Raw genomic sequence first — 20903 nt, forward strand, 5'->3', positions numbered from 1 at the left:
TTGACCAGGATGGTCTCGATCTCTTGACCTCGTGATCCACCCGCCTCGGCCTCCCAAAGTGCTGGGATTACAGGCTTGAGCCACCGTGCCCGGCCGATAATGGATGATTCTTATCCAACTTTCTCACTCTGGAGAATGTCACTTATAGCAATAGGTAGATACTAACACTTTAGAGGAGAGAGCCCAGGCTTGGGGCTGCAGACTCAGCTTCTAGCTCTGGATAGACGTAAAGTGGTTACCTTTGCCCTTTTCTTACTGTTATAACCTTACATAAGCCATTTTCCTTTTCTGGGTCTGAACTTCCCCCTTGTATAAAATTAGGGGGAAGGAGAGACTAAATTATCTCTAAAACCCTTTCCAGCTGTAACAGGCTATGATTCTAAATTGATTCCTTTCTTTATCTGTTCTTTCCAGCAAAGTTTCTCAGTAACCTTGGGCAAGTAACTTACCATGAGAGGACCTCAGTTTTCTGTCTGTGAAACAGGGATAATAATGTGAACATTTCTGTACAAGACTTGTTTCATAATTTAGCCTATGATCTATTTGGGGGACCACAGTACAGTCCTACAAGGACCTAAGAAAGACAATCCTGGGCCATCCCATAGTGAATCCAGGCCATAGAAGTGCCAATGTTCGATGATGGACTGTAGTCCATCCTTCCTACTACGTTTCTCCTAGCTTCTTATCCTTTCCTGCCTGGCTGACCTTCATGTGCAGTCAGGTTGAGCTTCCCAAAACACAGTTTTATTCATGTATATCCTTTGCACAGATTTTTTTTTTTTTTAGACAGAGTGTCACATTGTCACCTCGGCTGGAGTGCAGTGGCATGATCTTGGCTCACTGCAACCACTGCCTCCCGGGTTCAAGTGATTCTCCTGCCTCAGACCCCCAAGTAGCTGGTACTACAGGTGCCTGCCACCACACCCAGCTAATTTTTTTGTATTTTTGGTAGAAATGGGGTTTCATCATGTTGGCCAGGCTAGTCTCGAACTCCTGGCATCGGGTTATCCAGCCACCTCAGCCTCCCAAAGTGCTGGGATTACAGGCGTAAGCCACCACGCCGGTCCCACACACATATCTTTAATAGCTCCCCATGGCATTCATGAAGGCCTGAACTCAATCAGTAGGAGTAGAGAGAATGGGATGGATGTGAGAAAATGTGTGTAGATAGAGTGACAGAAACTGTTATCTGGTATTATATGCAGTTAAGCTCTTGCTGGCTATGCTGTGCCCTGTCTCAGAACTGAAATATATACTGTAATATCACAATAGGATCCTGATAATGTGAATTGGTTCAGGAAGATCTAGGCCAACACGGAAAAGCAGGTGAGATGCCAAGAGGGATACTGGGATCAGCTTGCTTTCTTTGTTTCCCTAAACCAATATCTTTGGAGAGTCCTGGCATTTTCTGTGGTTAAGAACAGCCTCCTACAGGCTTCAGCAAAGCTGCTCCCCTCTCTGCTGGAAAATTTTAGCCACTCTCCATTGCATTCTCACTTTAGCATTCTACACAGCTGTTACTGCAGTGCTGCCTGTCACAATGAGAAGTCCTTATTCCTACATTTGGCCATGAGTGTGGTGGGCTATGAAGAAGAGAGAGCCAAATTCCTGCACCTTGGTGGTTGATCTCTAGAGGTTGGGTTCCTACTCAGAGCAAGGTCTAGCACCCTGGGGTGGCCACCACTGTTAAGAACTTTAGTAATACAGAGGAAAAATTCCTGCATTGGGCATCAGGAGGTCTGGATTTTAGTTCCTGGAGTCTGTCTTGTCTGGCTTTGTGACTCTGGGAAACATATATATCTGTTTGGGCTTCATAGTCTTCCCTTGCAAAGATGAAGAACCAGAACAAAATCATCTCTAAGTTCCTTCCCATTCTAAAATTTTAAAATAATGACTCATGGTATGTTTTCTCTTTGTTGGGTCCTGTGCTAGCTATGAGGAATATAAAGTGAAAATAATAATAAAACTTAATGTTTATTTTGTGTTTAAATATGTGCCACAGATTATACTAACCATTTTACATATAGTATTTTGTTCAATTCTCAAAACATTCCTGTGAGATTAGGCCTATCATCAGCATTACTGGCTTTGTAAAAGGACCATTTCTTTGTCCTCTGTCTGCTTCCCCAAATTGGGTTCCTGCTCTTTATAGGTTGCCCTTCTGAGCAGCAGTGTAAGGGAATCATTCCAGGTGCTCTGTCAGGAATAATGCTGCTGTGGAAGCCACTAGACTGTTAGCTATTAGATGGGGTGACTTAAGACATATAAGTAGAGGCAGATTTTTTTTTCTTTTTTTTTTTTCTTTTTTTTTTTTTTTGAGACGGAGTTTTGCTCTTGTTACCCAGGCTGGAGTGCAATGGCACGATCTCGGCTCACCGCAACCTCCGCCTCCTGGGTTCGGGCAATTCTCCTGCCCCAGCCTCCTGAGTAGCTGGGATTACAGGCACGCGCCACCATGCCCAGCTAATTTTTTGTATTTTTAGTAGAGACGGGGTTTCACCATGTTGACCAGGATGGTCTCGATCTCTTGACCTCGTGATCCACCCACCTCGGCCTCCCAAAGTGCTGGGATTATAGGCTTGAGCCACCGCGCCCGGCCAGATTTTTTTTTCTTTAAAAAAAAAAATTTTCCCCATCGCAAGACTGACTACATATCTCCAGCTATTAGGACATGGTGGTATTATCTCAGGGATAGACAGGTAGCCCAATGGAACAGAAGAGTAGAGAAACATGCACATATCTCTGGGTACTTGTTACGTGACATAGGTGGCCCTGTAAAGCAATGTGGCTGAGTCATTTCGGCTGGATGATCATGTGAAAACAAAAAATGACTGTTGACCCTGTTTCACACTGCATACAGGAAATCACTTAAAGGTGGATTGTAGATCTAAATGTAATTATTAAAATAATAAAACTGCTGGGAGGTAAAATACAAGGATAGCTCCATGATCTGAAGGTAGGCAAAGATTTCTTACACAGGACACAAAAATCACTATAATGATAAAAAACGAATATAATGGACTACCTTAAAAATAAGAACTTTTAAAAAAAAGAATAAAAAATAGGAACTTGAGGCCTGTTGTGGTAACTTACTCCTGTAATCCCAGCGCTGTGGGAGGCTGAGATGGAAGGATTGCTTGGGGCCAGGAGTTCGAGATCTGCCTGGGCAGCAGAATGAGACCCCCCCGACAATCTCTACAAAAAAATTTTAAAAATTAGCCAGGCATGGTAATGTGCACTGTAGTCCCAGCTACTTGGGAGGCTGAGGCAGGAGGATCACTTGAGACCAGGAGTTCCAGGCTGTAGTGAGCTACAGTTTTACCACTGCACTCCAACCTGGGCAATACAGTGAGACCCTGCCCTTAAAAATAAATCTGAGCTTCATCAGTGACAAGTTAAACCAAAAAAAAAAAAAAAAAAAAAAAAAGAAAAGAAGTAAATACAAATAAAAAAAGAACTTCTTATCAAAATATACCAGCATAAAGTCAAAAGGGGGCTGGAAGCTGTGGCTTCTGCCTGTAATCCGAATATTTTGGGAGGCCGAGGCTGGCGGATCACTTGAACCCAGGAGTTTGAGAACAGCCTGGGCAACATGGAAAGACCCTGTCTCTATAAAAAAAAAAATACAAAAATTAGTTAGATATAATGGCTCATGCCTGTAATCCCAGCTACTCGGGAGGTTGAGGTGTGAGGATCACTTGAACCTAGGGGGTCGAGGCTGCAGTAAGCTGTGATTGGGCCACTGAACTCCAGCCTGGGCAACAGAGTAAGATCCTGGTCTTACAAAAAAAAAAAAAAAAAAAAAAACCTAAAAAAAAATTTTAAAATAAAATAAAAAGAGAAGGTACAGAGAGGGAGAAGGTATTTGTAGCACTTAACAAAGGATCATGTTTAGAATATGTAAAGAGCCTCTGCAAATCAATAAGAGAAAGGCAGACAAACCAATTTTTAAAATGAGGAAAATACTTGAATAGGCAGATGACAAAAGACAGTATCCAAATAGCCAGTAATCATATGGGAAGGTGCTCAGGCTCAATAGACATAAAGAAAATGCTAGTTAAAACCTCATTGCACCAGGCGTGGTGGCTCGTGCCTGTAATCTCAGCACTTTGGGAGGCCAAAGCAGGCAGATAGCGAAGTCAAGAGATAGAGACCATCCTGGCCAACATGGTGAAACCCCGTCTCTGCTAAAAATACAAAAATTAGCTGGGAATGGTGGCGTGTGCCTGTAATCCCAGCTACTCAGGAGGCTGAGGCAGGAGAATTGCTTGAACCCAGGAGGCGGAGGTCACAGTGAGCCGAGATCGCGCCACTGCACTCCAGCCTGGTGACTGGCGATGGAACGAGACTCTCTCAAAACAAAACAAAACAAAACAAAAAAACCTCATTGCATTACCACTACGTATCCAACCAAAATGGCTAAAACAAAGAAACCAACCAGAAAACCTGACTAAACTGTTTTCTTTTTTTTTTTTTTTAAGAACGAGAGAAAGGAAGAAAAAGAATTAAAAAAAAAAAAAAAAGAAAAAGAATACAGGAAAGGAAGAAAGAGGAAGAGGAAGAGGGAGAGAGAACAGGGGTGTTGCTTTATTGCCCGGGCTAGAATGCAGTCTAAAACTGGGTATGCCTGTAATTGTGTTTAATAATAGAGATATAAAAAAAAAAAAAATGAGGGAAGAAAATAATTAACAAGCAGCCAACCAATATTTCATTTAAACCTGTAAATACGTGTGATGTAGTACTGATAAGAGTGTATATTTTGTGTATTTAAAGTGGAGAGTTCTATGAATGTTAATTAAGTCTACTTGTTCCAGATCTGAGTTCAAGTCCTGGATATCGATGTTAACATTCTGTCTCATTGATCTATCTAATATTGATGTTGAAGTCTCCCACTATTATTGTGTGGGGGTCCAAGTCTCTTTGTAAGTCTTATATATCTGGGTATTTCTGTATTGGGTGCATATATGTTTAGGGTCTTTAGCTCTTCTTGTTACATTGATCCTTTTATCTTTATGTAATATCTTTCTTTGCTTCTTTTGATCTTTGTTGCTTTGAAATCTATTTTATCAGCAAAAATTGCAACTCCTGCTTTCTATTTATTTATTTTAGCTCTCCATTTGGTTGGTAAATTTTTCATCATCCCTTTGAGTCTTTATGTATCCTTGCATGTGAGATGGATCTGGATGTAGCATACCAAATGGGGCTTGTTTTGCCTGTCTGTGTCTTTTGATTGGGGGATTTAGTCGATTTAAATTTAGAATTAATAACAATATATGTGTGTTTGATACTGTCATGTAATGTTAGCTGGCTGTTTTGCCCATTAGTTGATGCGATTTCTTAAATATGTTGATGTTCTTTATTTTTTGGTATTTTTTAGAAAGGCTGTTACTGGTTGTTCCTTTCTATTTGTAGTGGTTCTTTCAGAAGCTCTTGTAAAGCAGGCCTGGTGGTGATGAAATCTCTGAGTGCTTGCTTGTTCACAAAATATTTTATTTTTCCTTCGCTTATGAAGCTTAGTTTGGCTGGATGTAAAATTCTGGGTTGAAAGTTTTTTTCTTTAAGGATGTTGAATATTGGCCCCCACTCTCTTCTGGCTTGTAGGGTTTCTACTGAGAGATCTGCTGTGAGTCTGATGGGCTTCCCTTTGTGGGTAACCCGACCTTTCTCTCTGGCTGCCCTCAGTATTTTCTCTTTCATTTCAACCCTGGTGAATCTGGCGATTATGTGCCTTGAGGTTGGTCTTCTTGAGGAATATTTTTGTGGTGTTCTCTGTATTTCCTGGAGTTGAATATTGTCCTGCCTTGCTAGGTTGGGAAAGTTTTCCTGAATAATATCCTGAAGCGTATTTTCCAGCTTGGATTGATTCTCTTCGTCACATTCAGGTACACCTATCAAACGTAGATTAGGTCTTTTCACATAGTCCCATATTTCTTGGAGACTTTGCTTGTTCTTTTTTATCCTTTTTTCTCTAATCTTGTCTTTTTGTTTTATTTCATGAAGTTGGTCTTCGACCTCTGATATCTTTTCTTCTACTTGATCAATTCGGCTGTTAAAACTTGTGCATAGTTCGCGAAATTCTCGTGTTGTATTTTTCAGCTCCATTAATTCACTTATATTCCTCTCTAAATTGTGTGTTATTGTTAACATTTCTTCAAACCTTTTTTCAAAGTTCTTGGTTTCTTTGCATTGGGTTAGAACAAGTTCTTTTAATTCCCAGAAGTTTCTTATCATCCACTTTTTAAAGCCAGCTTCTGCTAATGGAACACAGCCTTTCTCCATCAGGCCTTGTTCTGTTTCTGATGAGGAACTGTGATCCCCTGTAGAGGGAGAGGCGTTCTGAGTTTGGGTATTCTCAGCCTTTTTAGGCTATTTTCTTCCCTTCGTTATAGATTTATCCATCTGTGGTCTTTATAATTACCGTCTTTATAGTTGGGTTTCTGAATGGACGTCCAACTTGTTGATTCCCGGCGCTAGAATCTGAGCAACCCACTGCGCCGGCCAAAACAGCGGCTTTAAGATTGATGGTGCTTTTCTGACTCTGCACCAAGAACCGCCACACCAAGGCAGCGGCAAAACCGCCTCACCGGCCTCAAGAGTCACGCTGGCGACACGTGGGGCTCCTCCGCTGGGAATCTCCTGGTGTGTGAGCAACAAAAATTGATCTGATAGTGTGGCGTCCTCTCGTTCTCTGCTCTTTCAGTGGGAGCTGCAATCCCGAGCTGCTAGTGATCAGCCATCTTGGATCTCTCTCCCTCCTAAACTGTTTTCTAAGTATTGGCAAGAATGTAGAGCAATTAGAACTCTCATACACTGCTGGTGGAAGTCTAAATTGGAAACTACTAAACTGTTTGAGAGTATCTATTAAGGAGGAACCTGTGCCTACTCTATAACTCAGTAGTTCAGTTCCCAGGTATACCCCCAACAGAAATGGATAATATGTTCACTAAAAGATGCATACTAGAACATTGGTTGCAGTACTATTTGTAATGGCCCCATTACCGGAAATAACCCAAATTTTCCACGAACAGTAGAGAGGATAAATAAATTGTGGCATATTCATACAGTGGAGACTAGTAGCACATGAGAAGGAAAGAATTGCCATTCCAAGTAATGCCTGGTGAATCTTATGAACCTAATGAAAGAAGATACAAAAGAGAATGTATCTATCATTCCATTTTCGTGAATTTTTAAAACATGCAAAATAACTCTATTGTTTTATAAGTCAGGACAGTGGTTACTAATTTGGGGAAAGGAGACCTTTTAGGGTACTCGTAGCAATCTGTTTCTTGTCTAGGGTACTCATTACAGAGGTAATTTCACTTTGTGAAAATTTATTGAGCTGTGTAACTTATTTATGTATTTTTGTGTATTAATATGTTACAATAAAAATTTACTAAAAAATTTCAAACAATAGATTTTAAGATTCTAATTTTAGATTGATAAAATATTTACATTCTTTTTTTTTTTTTTTTGAGATGGAGTTTCACTCATGTTACCCAGGCTGGAGTGCAATGGCGCGATCTCGGCTCACTGCAACCTCTGCCTCCTGGGTTCAGGCAATTCTCCTGCCTCAGCCTCCTGAGTAGCTGGGATTACAGGCACGCACCACCATGCCCAGCTAATTTTTTAATATTTACATTCTTAAAAATTTTTTAAATAGAAGAAAGTAGTTTAAAACACTCATTCCTACCCCCAGGTCTCAGCCAGCTAGTTCCCTCACAAGCAGCCAATTATACTAGTTTTTTTTGGGGGGGTGGGGGACGGGGTTGTTTTTATTTTTGTTTTTGAGGCATGGTCTCACTCTGTTGCCCAGGCTGGAGTGCAGTGGCTCAGTCACTACTCACTGTAACCTCTGCCTCCCAGGCTCAAGCGATCTTCCTGTCTCAGCCTCACAAGTTGTTGGGACTACAGGTGTACATCACCACGCCTGTCTAATTTTTGTGTTTTTTGCAGAGATGGGGTTTTGCCATGTTGTCCAGGCTGGTCTCGGACTCCTAGGCTCAAGCAATCTGCCTCCTCATCCTCCCAAAGTGCAGGGATTATAGGCATGAGCCACTGTGTCCAGCTGATGCTAATATTTTTGTACATGCTTCCAGAGATATTTGTAAAATATGCAATTAGGTAAGTATGTATGTAATTACACACATGCACACACACATCTATTCTCTTCTAGCTCCCCCATTTCTTTCTTTTTTTTTTTTTTGCCTTCAACCTCAGTGACATTTCTAGGGGCTAGGTCCCCCATTTATATGTGTGGCAACATTTTGAACACTTTAGTCTACAGTTTGCTTTTATCATTTATTTTATCTTAAAGACCTTTCCAGTGTCTGTACATAATGGAGTGGCTCCTTACTTCTTTTTACACCTGCATAATTTACTTAATAAGTCTCCCTTCTTTTTTTTTGAAACAGTTGCTCACTGTGGCCCAGGCTGGAGTATAGTTGTATGACCACGGCTCACTGCAGCCTCAACCTCTCAGACTCAAGCCATCATCTCACCTCAGCCTCCTGAGTAGCTGGGATTACAGGCACTTGCCATCATGCCCAGCTAATTAAGAAATTTTTTTTGTAGAGTTGGGATGTAGCTATGTTGCCAGGGCTGCTTTTGAACCCCTTAGCACAAGTTATCCTCCTGTCTTGGCCTCCCAAAGTTCTGGGATTACAGGTGTGAGCCACTCCACCCAGCCATAAGTCCCTCTCTTTATGGGCATTTAGGTTAGATTATTTTCAGTTGAGATGCTTTTCTTCTTTCTGATCTATGTTGTGTTAAATATTTCTTAGGCTTCCTTGTAACTTTTTTTTTTTTTCAAAAGAATTAGTCTCGGCCGGGCGCGGTGGCTCACGCCTGTAATCCCAGCACTTTGGGAGGCCGAGGCGGGTGGATCACGAGGTCAACAGATCGAGACCATCCTGGTCAACATGATGAAACCCCGTCTCTACTAAAACTACAAAAAATTAGCTGGGCATGGTGGCATGTGCCTGTAATCCCAGCTACTCAGGAGGCTGAGGCAGGAGAATTGCCTGAACCCAGGAGGCAGAGGTTGCGATGAGCCGAGATCGCGCCATTGCACTCCAGCCTGGGTAACAAGAGCAAAACTCTGTCTCAAAAAAAAAAAAAAAGAATTAGTCTCGCCTCTCGTCCATACTGGAGTGCAATGGCCCAATCTTGACTCACTGCAACCTCCGCCTCCCAGATTCGAGAATTCTTCTGCCTCAGCCTCCTGTGTAGCTGGTATTACAGGTGTGCAGCACTATGCCCGGCTAATTTTTTGTATCTTTAGTAGAGACAGGGTTTTACCATGTTGGCCAGGCTGGTCTCAAACTCCTGACCTCATGATCTGCCCACCTCGGCCTCCCAAAGTCTTGGGATTACAGGTGTGAGCCACCGCGCCAGCCTTCATTTTAACTTTTTACAGCAGCCTACGTAAGTTGTTATGTAGTAGAGCAATATTTTGTATGACAGAAAAAGGAAGAAATATAATAATCTAGGCCGGGTGTAGTGGCTCATGCCTGTAATCCCAGCACTTTGGGAGGCTGAGGTGGGTGGATCACTTGAGGTCAGGAGTTCGAGACCAGCTTGGCCAACATGGAAACCCCATCTTTAAAAAAAAAAAAAAAGAAATGTAATAATCTACCCCTCAGTTCTCAAAAGGAATGCTGTGTAGACAATTGTAGAATTTCGAGCTAGAAGGAGTAGAAGAGAACTAATACTGAGATTCTTTTCTGTTAATTTTTTTCATGATTCCGATAAAACTCAGGATTCTCTCCTCAGAAACATGTACATGTAAAATTTTGCATATAAATTTTGAGGCTTGGTTGGGTGCAGTGGCTCACACTGGTAATCCCAGCACTTTGGGAGGCCAAGGCAGGCAAATCATCTGAGGTCTGGAGTTCAAGACCATTATGGCCAACATGGTGAAACCTTGTCTCTACTAAAATTATAAAAATTAGCCAGGCATGGTGGTGGGCACCTGTAATCCCAGCTACTCAGGAGGCTAAGGCAGGAGAATCACTTGAATCTGGGAGGCGGAGATTGCAGACAGCTGAAACTGTGCCGTTGCACCCCAGCCTGGGAGACAAGAGTTAAACTCTGTCTCAAAAAAAATAAATTGGGGAGCTCATGTAACCCTTAATTCATCTATGGGTTAGGAATATTTTAATCCACACCAGGCATGGTGCTTATGCCTGTAATCCTAGTACTTTGGGAGGCTGAGGCAGGTGGATTGCCTGAGCTCAGGAGTTTGAGACTGACCTAGGCAGCATGGTGAAACTTGATCTCTACGAAAAATACAAAAAATTAGCCGGGCGTGGTGGCGGGTGCCTGTAGTCCTAGCTGTTTTAGGAGGCCGAGGCATGAGAATTGCTTGAACTGGGGAGGAGGAGGTTGCAGTGAGCCGAGATTACACCACTGCCACTCCAGCCTGAGTGACAGAGTGAGACTGTCTCCAAAAAAAAAAATATATATATATTTTAATCTGACACAACCCTATCAGTTGACGAATAGTAATAGAAGGCCAGAAATGGGAGGTGAATCTCAAAACAAGGAAATAGCAGAAGACAGTCACATGTATTCATGTTCCAGTCATTCATGTATTCAAGTAATGACAGCAATATTCTCTCTCCTTGCATTGGCTGATGTCACAGTCCAGACTGGTGAGGGAAGTTGCCCATTCCTTCACAGGAGAACTTCAGTTTGTAGATCGGGTAACCTGAGAGCAAAACGTGAACAAATTTATTAGAAAGATTGAGTTTTAAAAATATCAAGATAGTATTATTAGAATTTCTCGTATAATACGTTGATTTATTTTCTTTCTCTTTTTGTTTTCTCTTTAGCCCAAGAAGAAGAGGGGAAAAGTGGAAGTGAGACCCATTAATTTGGGGACAGATTATGAATATGGGATTTTAAACATTCATCTGACTGCATATGACATGACCCAGACAGAAAGTTATGCGCAGTATGTTCACAACCTCTGCAACTCTCTCTCCATTAAAGTCGAAGAAAGGTATGAAGGATGCTTTTGTATGGGATGTTCTTGGTGTGGGTAGAATGCTCTGCTTTTTTGTTAAACTAGGCTTTTGAGATATAGTTAAATGTAGTAAAATTAACTCTTTTTAGGTATATAATTTGACACAATAAAAATGTAGAATAGTGCTATTAACCTGAAAAGTTCCTTGGTGCCCTGGTGTAGTCAGTTTTCTCCCTCTTCCCCACTCAAGTCCCTGGCAACCACTCACCAATTTTCTGCCCTTATTGTTTTAACTTCTCCAGAGTTTCATATAAATGAAATCACACAATATGTAGCTGTTTGTGGCTGGCCTCTTTCACCAAGCATAATGTGTCTGACATTCATCCATGTTTTTGCAAGTTTTTTTTTATTGTGGTAAAATACACATAACATAAAGTTACCATCTTAACTATTTTTTTTTTTTTTGAGACGGAGTTTCGCTCTTGTTACCCAGGCTGGAGTGCAATGGCGCGATCTCGGCTCACCGCAACCTCCGCCTCCTGGGTTCAGGCAATTCTCCTGCCTCAGCCCCCTGAGTAGCTGGGACTACAGGCATACTATGCCCGGCTAATTTTTTGTATTTTAGTAGAGACAGGGTTTCACCGTGTTGACCAGGATGGTCTCAATCTCTTGACCTCATGATCCACCCGTCTCGGCCTCCCAAAGTGCTGGGATTACAGGCTTGAGCCACTGCGCCCGGCCATCTTAACTATTTTTAACTGTACAGCTTAGTGATATCAAATGCATTCATAATGTTATACAAGCATCATCACCATCCATCTCCATAGTGCTTTTCATCTTATAAAAATGAAACTCTGGCTGGGCGCAGTGGCTTACACCTGTAATTCCATCACTTTGAGAGGCTAAGGTGGGAGGATCACTTGAGCCCAGGAGTTTGAGACCTGCCTGGGCAACATAGTGAGACCCAGTCTCTACAAATAACAAAATTAACTGGGCATTGTGGCATGTGCCTGTAGTCCCACTTACTCAGGAGAGTTAGGTGGGAGGATAGCTTGAGTCCAGGAGGTGGAGACTCTGCAGCGAGCCATGTTCTTGCCACTGCACTCCAGCCTGGGCGACAGAGACTGAGGGAATATGTTCTCTTCCCAGGTCCACAGGGGGCGTAGTTTCTAGGGCAGGAACTTCCCAGCGACATGCCCTACCTGCCTTCCCCCACGTCTCCATCTGGGAGACTTAACCATCTTTGTTTAACTGTGGTGCTCGGGAAAGGATCAAAGATCAATTACTCCAGCGGAAGTTTAAAGGAACTCTTTTCATTGGCCAGGGGGCTTGGAGAAGGTGGGAATTCTTCCCAGGTTAAAAGTTCCCTTCTTCCACACCTCCTTGGATTCCATACTTGGGTCCCCTTCCACTACCTTCGTGAAAGCTGATTTCCCTCTCCTGGATTCCATTTTTCTGGATTCTCTCACTCAGTGTGAGAGTTTTCCTTCCCTGATTTTCCCCCTCTGGGAACCCTTCTCACTCAGTGTAAGAGTGGCTTTTGTTTCTCCTCACTCGGTGTAAAAGCTAGCTGTTTCTGTCTCCCCCTTCTCCTTTTTTCTCTTTCTCTCTGCTTATATAAATCACTTTATGCAAAAAACTTTTTGGGTCCGGTATTTACTCCAAGGTGCTCACCTTCGCTGGCAAGTTGTCCCCTTTCCCATTCTTGGGTAAGTGAAGGACAAGAACCTGGGGCGAACTTGATTGGAAAGGGAATAGGGCCAGTGTCCCTTTCCCCTCCAAGACCCCGTATCAATATTTAATAAAACAGGGCAGGTGCATTTGGCTCACGCCTGTAATTCCAGCACTTTGTGAGACTGAGGCAGGCGGATCACCAGAGTTCAGGAGTTAGAGACTAGTCTGGCTAACATGGCGAAACCCCATTTTTACTAAAAATGCAAAAATTAGCTGGGTGCAATGGCATGCACCTGTAGTCCCAGTTATGTGGTAGGCTGAAGCAGGAGAATTGGTTGGACCCAGGAAGTCGAGGTTGCTGTGAGCTGAGATCGTGCCACTGCACTCCAGCCTGGGCAACAGAGCAAGACTCAGGTCTCAAAATAAATAAATAAATAAAAAATTAAACACTGAAACTTTGTACCCATTAAACAATAACTGCCCATTTCTTCCTCCCCTAAGTTCCTGGCAACTACCCTTCTACTTTCTCTCTGATTTTGACTACTCTACCTCATGTAAATGGAATCATATAGTATTTGTCTTTTGGTGACTGGCTTCTTTCATTTAGCATAATATCCTGAAAGGTCATCCATGTGGTAACATGTATCAGAATGTCCTTTCTTTTTCTCTTTTTTTGTTTTTTGAGACAGAGTCTCGCTCTGTCACCCAGGCTGGAGTGCAGTGGTACGATCTTGGCTCCCTGCAACCTCTGCCTCTTGGAGTTCATCATTGTTGGCTAGGCTAGTCTTTTAACTCTTGCCTCAAGTGATTCTCCTGCCTCAACCTCCCGAGTAGCTGGGATTACAGGTGTGCGCCACCACACCTGGCTAATTTTTGTATTTTTAGTAGAGATGGGGTTTCACCAACCATATTGGTCAGGCTGGTGTCGACCTCCTGACCTCAAGTGATCCTCCTGCCTTGGCCTCCCAAAGTGCTGGGATTACAGGTATGAGCCACTGCACCCACTTCCTTTCTTTTTCTTTTTTCTTTTAGAGACATGGTCTCTCCCACCTAGGCTGGTATGTAGTGGTGCGATCATTGCTTATTGCAGCCTCTACCTCCTGGACTCACAAGGTCCTCTTCTCTCCCAAATAGCTGGGACTACAGGTATACACCCACTCTCCAAGCTGATTTTTTTTCCCCTGATATGACCTAGTCTTCTGAATGCCTGGCTAATTTTTACATTTTGTATAGAGATGGGGCCTCACTTTGTTGCCCAAGCTTCCTTCCTTTTTTTTTTGTTTCTGACACCTAGGCTGGAGTGTAGTGACAAGATCTTGGCTCACTACAACCTCTGCCTCCCTCCAATCTTGCCTCCAATTTCTGGATTGCATAGTAAGTTTATGTTTAACTTTGTAAGAAACTGCCAAACTGTTTTCCAAAATGGCTGCACCATTTTGTATTCCCACCAACAATGTATGAGAGTTCTGGCAACTCTTCATCCTGGACAGCAGTTGGTATAGTCAGTTTTTAAAAAGCTATTACTAGGTTTATGGTGGTATCTCATAGTGGTGTAAATTTTCATTTCACCAATAAATAATTATGTTGAACATCTTTTCATGGGCTTATTTGTCATCTGTGTGTCTTCCTTGATGAGATATCTCTTCAAATCTTTTGTCTATTTAAAAAAAATGGCTTGGGCAGGGTGTGGTGGCTCACATCTCTAATCCCAGCACTTTGGGAGGTCGAGGTGGGCAGATCACGAGGTCAGGAGTTTGAGACCAGCCTGACCAACATAGTGAAGCCCTGTTTCTACTAAAAATACAAAAATTAGCCAGAAGTGTTAGCGTGTGCCTGTAATCACAGCTACTTGGGAGGCTGAGGCAAGACAATTGTTTGAACCCGGGAGGTGGAGGTTGCAGTGAGCCAAGATCACGTCATTGCACTGCAGCCTGGGTGACAGAACAAGACTCCATCTCAAAAAACAAACAAACAAAAGGCTTGTTTCCCTATTGGGTTTTGAAATTTTTTCATCTATTTTTGGATGCCAGTGTTTTGTTTTTTTTTTTTTTTGAGACAGAGTCGCACTCTGTCACCCAGGCTGGAGTGCACTGGCACAATCTTGGCTCACTGCAACCTCCACCTCTCAGGTTCAAGTGTCTCTTCTACCTCAGCCTCTGGAGTAGCTGGGAATACAAGTGTCTGCAACCATGCCCTGCTAATTTTTGTATTTTTAATAGAGACGGGATTTTACCATGCTGACCAGGCTGGTCTCAAACTTCTTTCCTGACCTCAAATGATCCACCCACCTTGGCCTCCCAAAGTGCTGGAATTACAGGTGTGAATCACTGCGCCTGGCCACCAGTTACTTTTCAGATATTTGTTTTGCAAATATTTTCTTCCTGTCTGTGACTTATCTTGTTGTCCTCTTAACAGTGTGTCTTTTGAAGAGCAGAAGTTAAGCCAGATGAAGTTCAGTTTATCAATTTTTTTCTCTTATGGTTTCTGCTTTTGCTTTTATATCTAAGAAATCTTTGCCTGACCCAGTCATAAAAAACATTCTCCTATGTTTTCTCCTAGAAGTTCTATAGTTTTAAGTATTACATTTAGGTCTGTGATCCATTTTGAATTATTTTTGTATATAGTGTGTCAAAGTTTTTTTTTTTTTTTGGCATATGAATATTCATTTGTTTCCAGCACCATTTGTTGAAAAGATTTTCTTTCTCCACTGAATTATCTTAGCACCTTTGCTGACAGCCAGTCAACCATATATATATATGTGGGTCTATTTCTAGGCCCTATTCTGTTACCTAGATGCTTACATCTGTACCCACTGTCTTGATTAGTGTAGTTTGATTACTGAAACTCTAACTTTGTTTTTCTTTTTAGAAATATTTTGGCTATTCTAGGTCCTTTGGTTTTCCATAAACATTTTTAGAATTAGCTTGTTGATTCTACAGAAGAGTCTGATGGGATTTTTTTTTTAGAATTGTGTTGAATCTGTAGATCAATTTAGGAAGAATTGATATCTTGTTGATATTGAGTCTTCTGATCTACTAACAGAGTTTATTTCTCCATTTGCAGTATTGAGATATTCTTTGTTTGCCCTGCTTTTATGTGTTCTTTGGATTTGTTGGAAAACTATAAGAGAGGGAAGTAACATTTACTGACTACCTACCTGGTTCAGCCTGGGTTCTTTACATATCTTATGTCAGTATTTCACTCAATATAGGATGCCCTCTGGTTTGCCTTAAATAACGTTTAATCCCATGGGTAGAAATTCCTTCCCTTTTTAATTTGTTGTTTCCCAGGAGGCGGAGGTTGCTTTTTTTTTGAGACGCAGTGGCGCGCTTGCTCAGGCTGGAGTGCAATGGCGCGATCTCGGCTCACCGCAACCTCCGCCTCCTGGGTTCAGGCAATTCTCCTGCCTCAGCCTCCTGAGTAGCTGGGATTACAGGCACACGCCACCATGCCCAGCTGATTTTTTGTATTTTTAGTAGAGACGGGGTTTCACCCTGTTGACCAGGATGGTCTCGATCTCTTGACCTCGTGATCCACCCGCCTCGGCCTCCCAAAGTGCTGGGATTACAGGCGTGAGCCACTGCGCCCGGCCCTCTTTTTTTTTTTGGAGACAGAGTCTTGCCCTGTCACCCAGGCTGGAGTGAAGTGGCGTGACCTCTGCAACCTCCACTGCAACCTCCGCCTCCCAGGTTCAGATGATTCTCCTGCCTCAGCCTCGCTTGAATAGCTGGGACTGCAGGTGTGTGCCACCATGCCAGGCTAATTTTTTGTATTTTTAGTAGAGATGGGGTTTCACCATGTTGGCCTGGCTGGTCTCCAACTCCTGGTCTCAGGTGGTTCGCCTGCCTCAGCCCCCCCGAGTGCTGGGATTATAGGTGTGAGCCACCACACCTGGTGGCAACTTCTTATCTATGTTCTGCCCTTATAGTTTTGCCTTCTTCAGAATTCCATACAAATAAAATCATACAGTATTTTTCTTTTTGTTTCTTCTTTTGGTTAGTATGCTGTATTTGAGATTCATTCATGTTGCCTGAACGTAGTTTTTTTTTTTTATTGTTGTTGCTGAGTAGCATTTCATTGAAAGGATGTGCCACAGTTTATTCCTTCCCTGATTGAAGGACATTTGTGTTTTATCAGTTTTGGGCAATTATGAATAAAGCCACTATAAATATGTATAGGTTTTTATGAGATCACACATCTTCATTTATCTAGGAGTATAACTGCTCAGTCAAACAGTAAATGAAGTGTATGTTTGATTTTATAGAACTGCCAAGGCTTGGGCACAGTGGCCCACACCTGTAATCCCAGCACTTTGGGAGGCTGAGGAGCACAGACCACCTGAGCTCAGGAGTTTGAGATCAGCCTGGGCAACATAGTGAAATCCTGTGTCTACATTAAAAATACAAAACTAGCTGGGCAAAGTGGTGTGCACCTGTAGTCCATACCACTTGAGAGGCTGAGGCAAGGAGTATTGTTTAAGCCTGGGAGGCAGAGGTTGCAGTGAGCCAAGATCATGCCACTGCACTCCAGCCTGGGCAACAATGTGAGAGCCTGTCCTTTTTGTTTGTTTGTTTGAGATGGAGGCTTACTCTGTCATCCAGGCTAGGGTGCAGTGCCGCGATCTCGGCTAACTGCACCTTTGTCTCCCAGGTTCAAGCAATTCCTGCCTCAACCTCCTGAGTAGCTGGGATTACAGGTGCGTACCACCATGTGTGCCTAATTTTTGTAATTTTAGTAGATGGGGTTTCACCATGTTGGCCAAGATAGTCTCGATTTCTTGACCTGGTGACCCTCTTGCCTTAGTGTCCCAAAGTGCTGGGATTACAGGTGCGTGCCACCGTGCACAGCTAATTTTTGTAATTTTAGTAGAGACGGGGTTTCACCATGTTGGCCAAGATGGTCTCAATCTCTTGACCTGGTGATCCTCCCTCCTTGGTGTCCCAAAGTGCTGGCATTATAGGCATGAGCCACAGCGCCCGATGGAGAGCCTGTCTTAAAAACAACAACAAAAATGTAACATAGTCTGTCACTGTAGCAAGGTAATATATGGCGTAGTATGTGGATATGGCAAAATTTATACTTTCTTTTTTTTTTTTTTACACTGAGTCAGAAAATTATTTTAATAACAAAACTTTTCTTTTTTTTTTTTTTTTTTGAGACAGAGTCTCACACTGTCACCTAGGCTGTAGTGCAGTAGTGTGATCTCAGCTCACTGCAATATCTGCTTCCTGGGTTCAAGCAGTTCTCCTGCCTCAGCCTCCCTAGTAGCTGAGACTACAGGTGTGCACCACCACGCCCAGCTAATTTTTTGTATTTTTAGTAGAGACAGAGTTTCACCACGTTGGCCAGGATGGTCTTGATCTCCTGACCCTGTGATCCATCTGCCTCAGCCTCCCAAAGTGTTGGGATTTCAGGTGTGAGCCATTACACCTGGCCTTGTCTACTCTTTTCTAAGTTGCTTTAGTAACATTAAATTGTCCAAATTCTTTTCTCTCTATTCTTGGTAGTTTTTTCATACTTCTGAGGTCTGGGCTATACAATTTTTTATGATTTTGTTCCAAATGGCAAGAGCTGTCATCAAAGACCCATGAAGTTGTTTACGGGTTTGGCCGGCATCAATTTTCCCTGCAAAGGAAGTTGTTGGAACCTTAGTGTTTAATTTATATCTATTCTGTCATCAATTGTCTTAATCACTTTGATTAATTCTTGGAACTGGACGAACTCCCCAAGTTCACACTGCCACTGGGCACCGCCACATTGAACAAACAAAAATTATACTTTCTGGCCGGGCACGGTGGCTCACGCCTGTAATCCTAGCACTTTGGGAGGCCGAGGTGGGTGGATCACCTGAGGTCAAGAGTTCAAGACCAGTCTGGCCATCATGGTGAAACCTCATCTTAAAAAATAAATAAATAAATAAAATTATACTTTCTTACTCATTAGATATTTGTATATTCCCATTTTACAGATGTGGAAATCAAGGCTTACAGAGGCCAAAAGCACAGAACCAGTAACTTGCCTGGATTTAAACCCAGTTCTGCCTGACAAGTATTTTCAGTTATATAGGGTCTGATTTTAAGTCCTTCAGCCAAATTTGAACTTTCAAACCTTTATACATTGTAGTACAACTATGTTAAAAATGTTCTTTTAAAAATTTGATAATAAGCTGTGACTTTAGCTCTCACAGCTGACAGTACTTCAATTCCTTTAAACCTAAAAATGTGCTTTATCTCTTTCTGATGCCCCAGAGAGTTGGTTCTTCTTTCAGCACTTGACACATACCTCATGTCACTTAGTGCTCTGGGCTTGAATGATCTATTCATATGGCAGTTCCTCTTCCCTCTGACAGTGCATTCCTTCTAGATGGGGACTGTGTTCTTTGTTTCTTTAGCACCCAGTACAAGGCCTGCCATGTGGGAGACATTCAGTCATGATTGAAAGAATTACAGGTTCTTGAATATCACTATGCAATCCAGTTGTGTGGTGTACATTTCCTAAGCTAATGAAAGTCCTTTTAATGAATTAATTCAAAAACTATTTATTGAGCCTCTTCTTGCTATGTGGTGAGCACTGCACTAGACATTCTGGGAGATATTAAGGTGAACCTCCTTAGTTTCAGGGAACATACACACACACAGTGCATGCACACATACATGCATGTATATACACACTGAGAAACATAATTATAACATAATGTAAAAGATAAACTGCAGTTACAGCTCAAAGAGGCAGTAGTAATTTAGAGTAGTGCTTCTCAAAGTACCATTCTGAGAAGATATCTCAGGAGCTTATGCCAAAATGTACATTAATACTTTGTTTCCTTCATTAGGAAAGTCTTGGTATTAAGAAAAACCTTGGCTGGATCAAACCGTTTGTTTAGTGACTGGTTGCACATTTCTTGTCTGTCATGGACCAGTGACGATTAGGCTGTTCACTGGCAGCTTGTCTGTGGACCACACTTGAAATAACATGTGGTTAAGAGTACAAGCTCTGTCCACAGAATGAGAGAAAATATTTTCAAGCTATCCAGCTGACAAGGGATTAACAACGAGAATATATAAAGAGCTCAAACAACTACAGTAAAACAACAACAAACAAACAAAAAACCTAATAATCTAATTTTAAAATGGGCAAAATATCTGAATAGACATTTCTTAAAAGAAGACATACAAATGGCAAACAGGCATATGAAAAAGTGTTCAATGGCATTTTGAACAAAGAATTGGACAAAATTTTTAAAAAAAGTGCTCAACATCACTGATCATCAGAGAAATGCAAATCAAAACTGCAGTGAGATATCATCTCACCCCAGCCAAAATGGCTTTTATCGAAAAGACAGCAATAGCAATGTTGACAAGGATGTAGAGAAAAAGGAACTTTCCTACACTGTTGATGGGACTGAAAATTAGTACAACTACTATGGAGAACAGTTTGGAAGTTCCTCAAAAAACTAAAAATAGAGCTACCATATGATCTAGCAATCCCACTGCTGGGTATATACCCCAAAGAAAGGAAATCAGTATATTGAAAAGATATCTGCACTCCCATGTTTATTGCAGCACTATTCACAATAGCCAAGATTTGGAAGCAACTGAAGTGTCTGTCAGCAGGTGAATAGATAAAGAAAATGTGGTACATACACACAATGGAGTACTATTCATCCATAAAAATGAATGAGATCCTGTCATTCGCAACAACATAGATGGAACTGGAGGTTATTATGTTAAGTGAAATAAGCCAGGCACAGAAAGACAAACATTGCATGTTCTTATTTATTTCTGGGTGCTAAAATTAAAAATAATTGAACTCACAGAGATAGAGAGTAGTATGATAGTTACCAGAGGCTGGGAAGGACAGTGGGGGTTCGAGGAGAAATGGGGATGGTTAACAGGTACCAAAAACTAGAAAGATTGAATCAGATCTAATATTTGATGGCACAATAGGGTGACTATAATCAATAATTTAATTGTACACTTACAAATAACTAAATGAGTATAGTTGGATTGTTTGTAACACAGAGGATAAATGCTTGAGGTGTGGATACCCCATTTACCCTGATGTGATTATTATGCATAGTATGCCTGTATCAAAATATCCCGTATACCCTATTATATATACCTGCTATGTACCCACAAAAATTAAACATTAAAAAAAAAAAAGAGTACAAGCTCTTGAATCAAACTGCTGACATTCATATTCTAGCTCTATCAGTTATTAGCAATATGACCTTGGGAAATTTTGAGCCTCAGTTTCCTCATCTATA

At 41.8% G+C, this 20903-nt stretch overlaps 1 protein-coding gene across 2 annotated transcripts in view; it reads left to right on the plus strand.

Annotated features, from left to right (window-relative positions):
• MRPL48 (mitochondrial ribosomal protein L48) overlaps positions 1-20903 on the plus strand; it is a 71477-nt gene that overhangs the window by 38485 nt on the left and 12089 nt on the right. For both annotated transcript variants that reach the window (XM_032259027.1, XM_032259026.1), the window contains exon 5: positions 10833-11002. In XM_032259027.1, coding sequence (XP_032114918.1) covers positions 10833-11002 — 170 coding nt within the window. The remainder of the gene's footprint in view (positions 1-10832; positions 11003-20903) is intronic.

Source organism: Sapajus apella, unplaced genomic scaffold (assembly GCF_009761245.1).
Source record: "Sapajus apella isolate SASKATOON/1434 unplaced genomic scaffold, GSC_monkey_1.0 scaffold106, whole genome shotgun sequence".
NCBI lineage: Eukaryota > Metazoa > Chordata > Mammalia > Primates > Cebidae > Sapajus > Sapajus apella.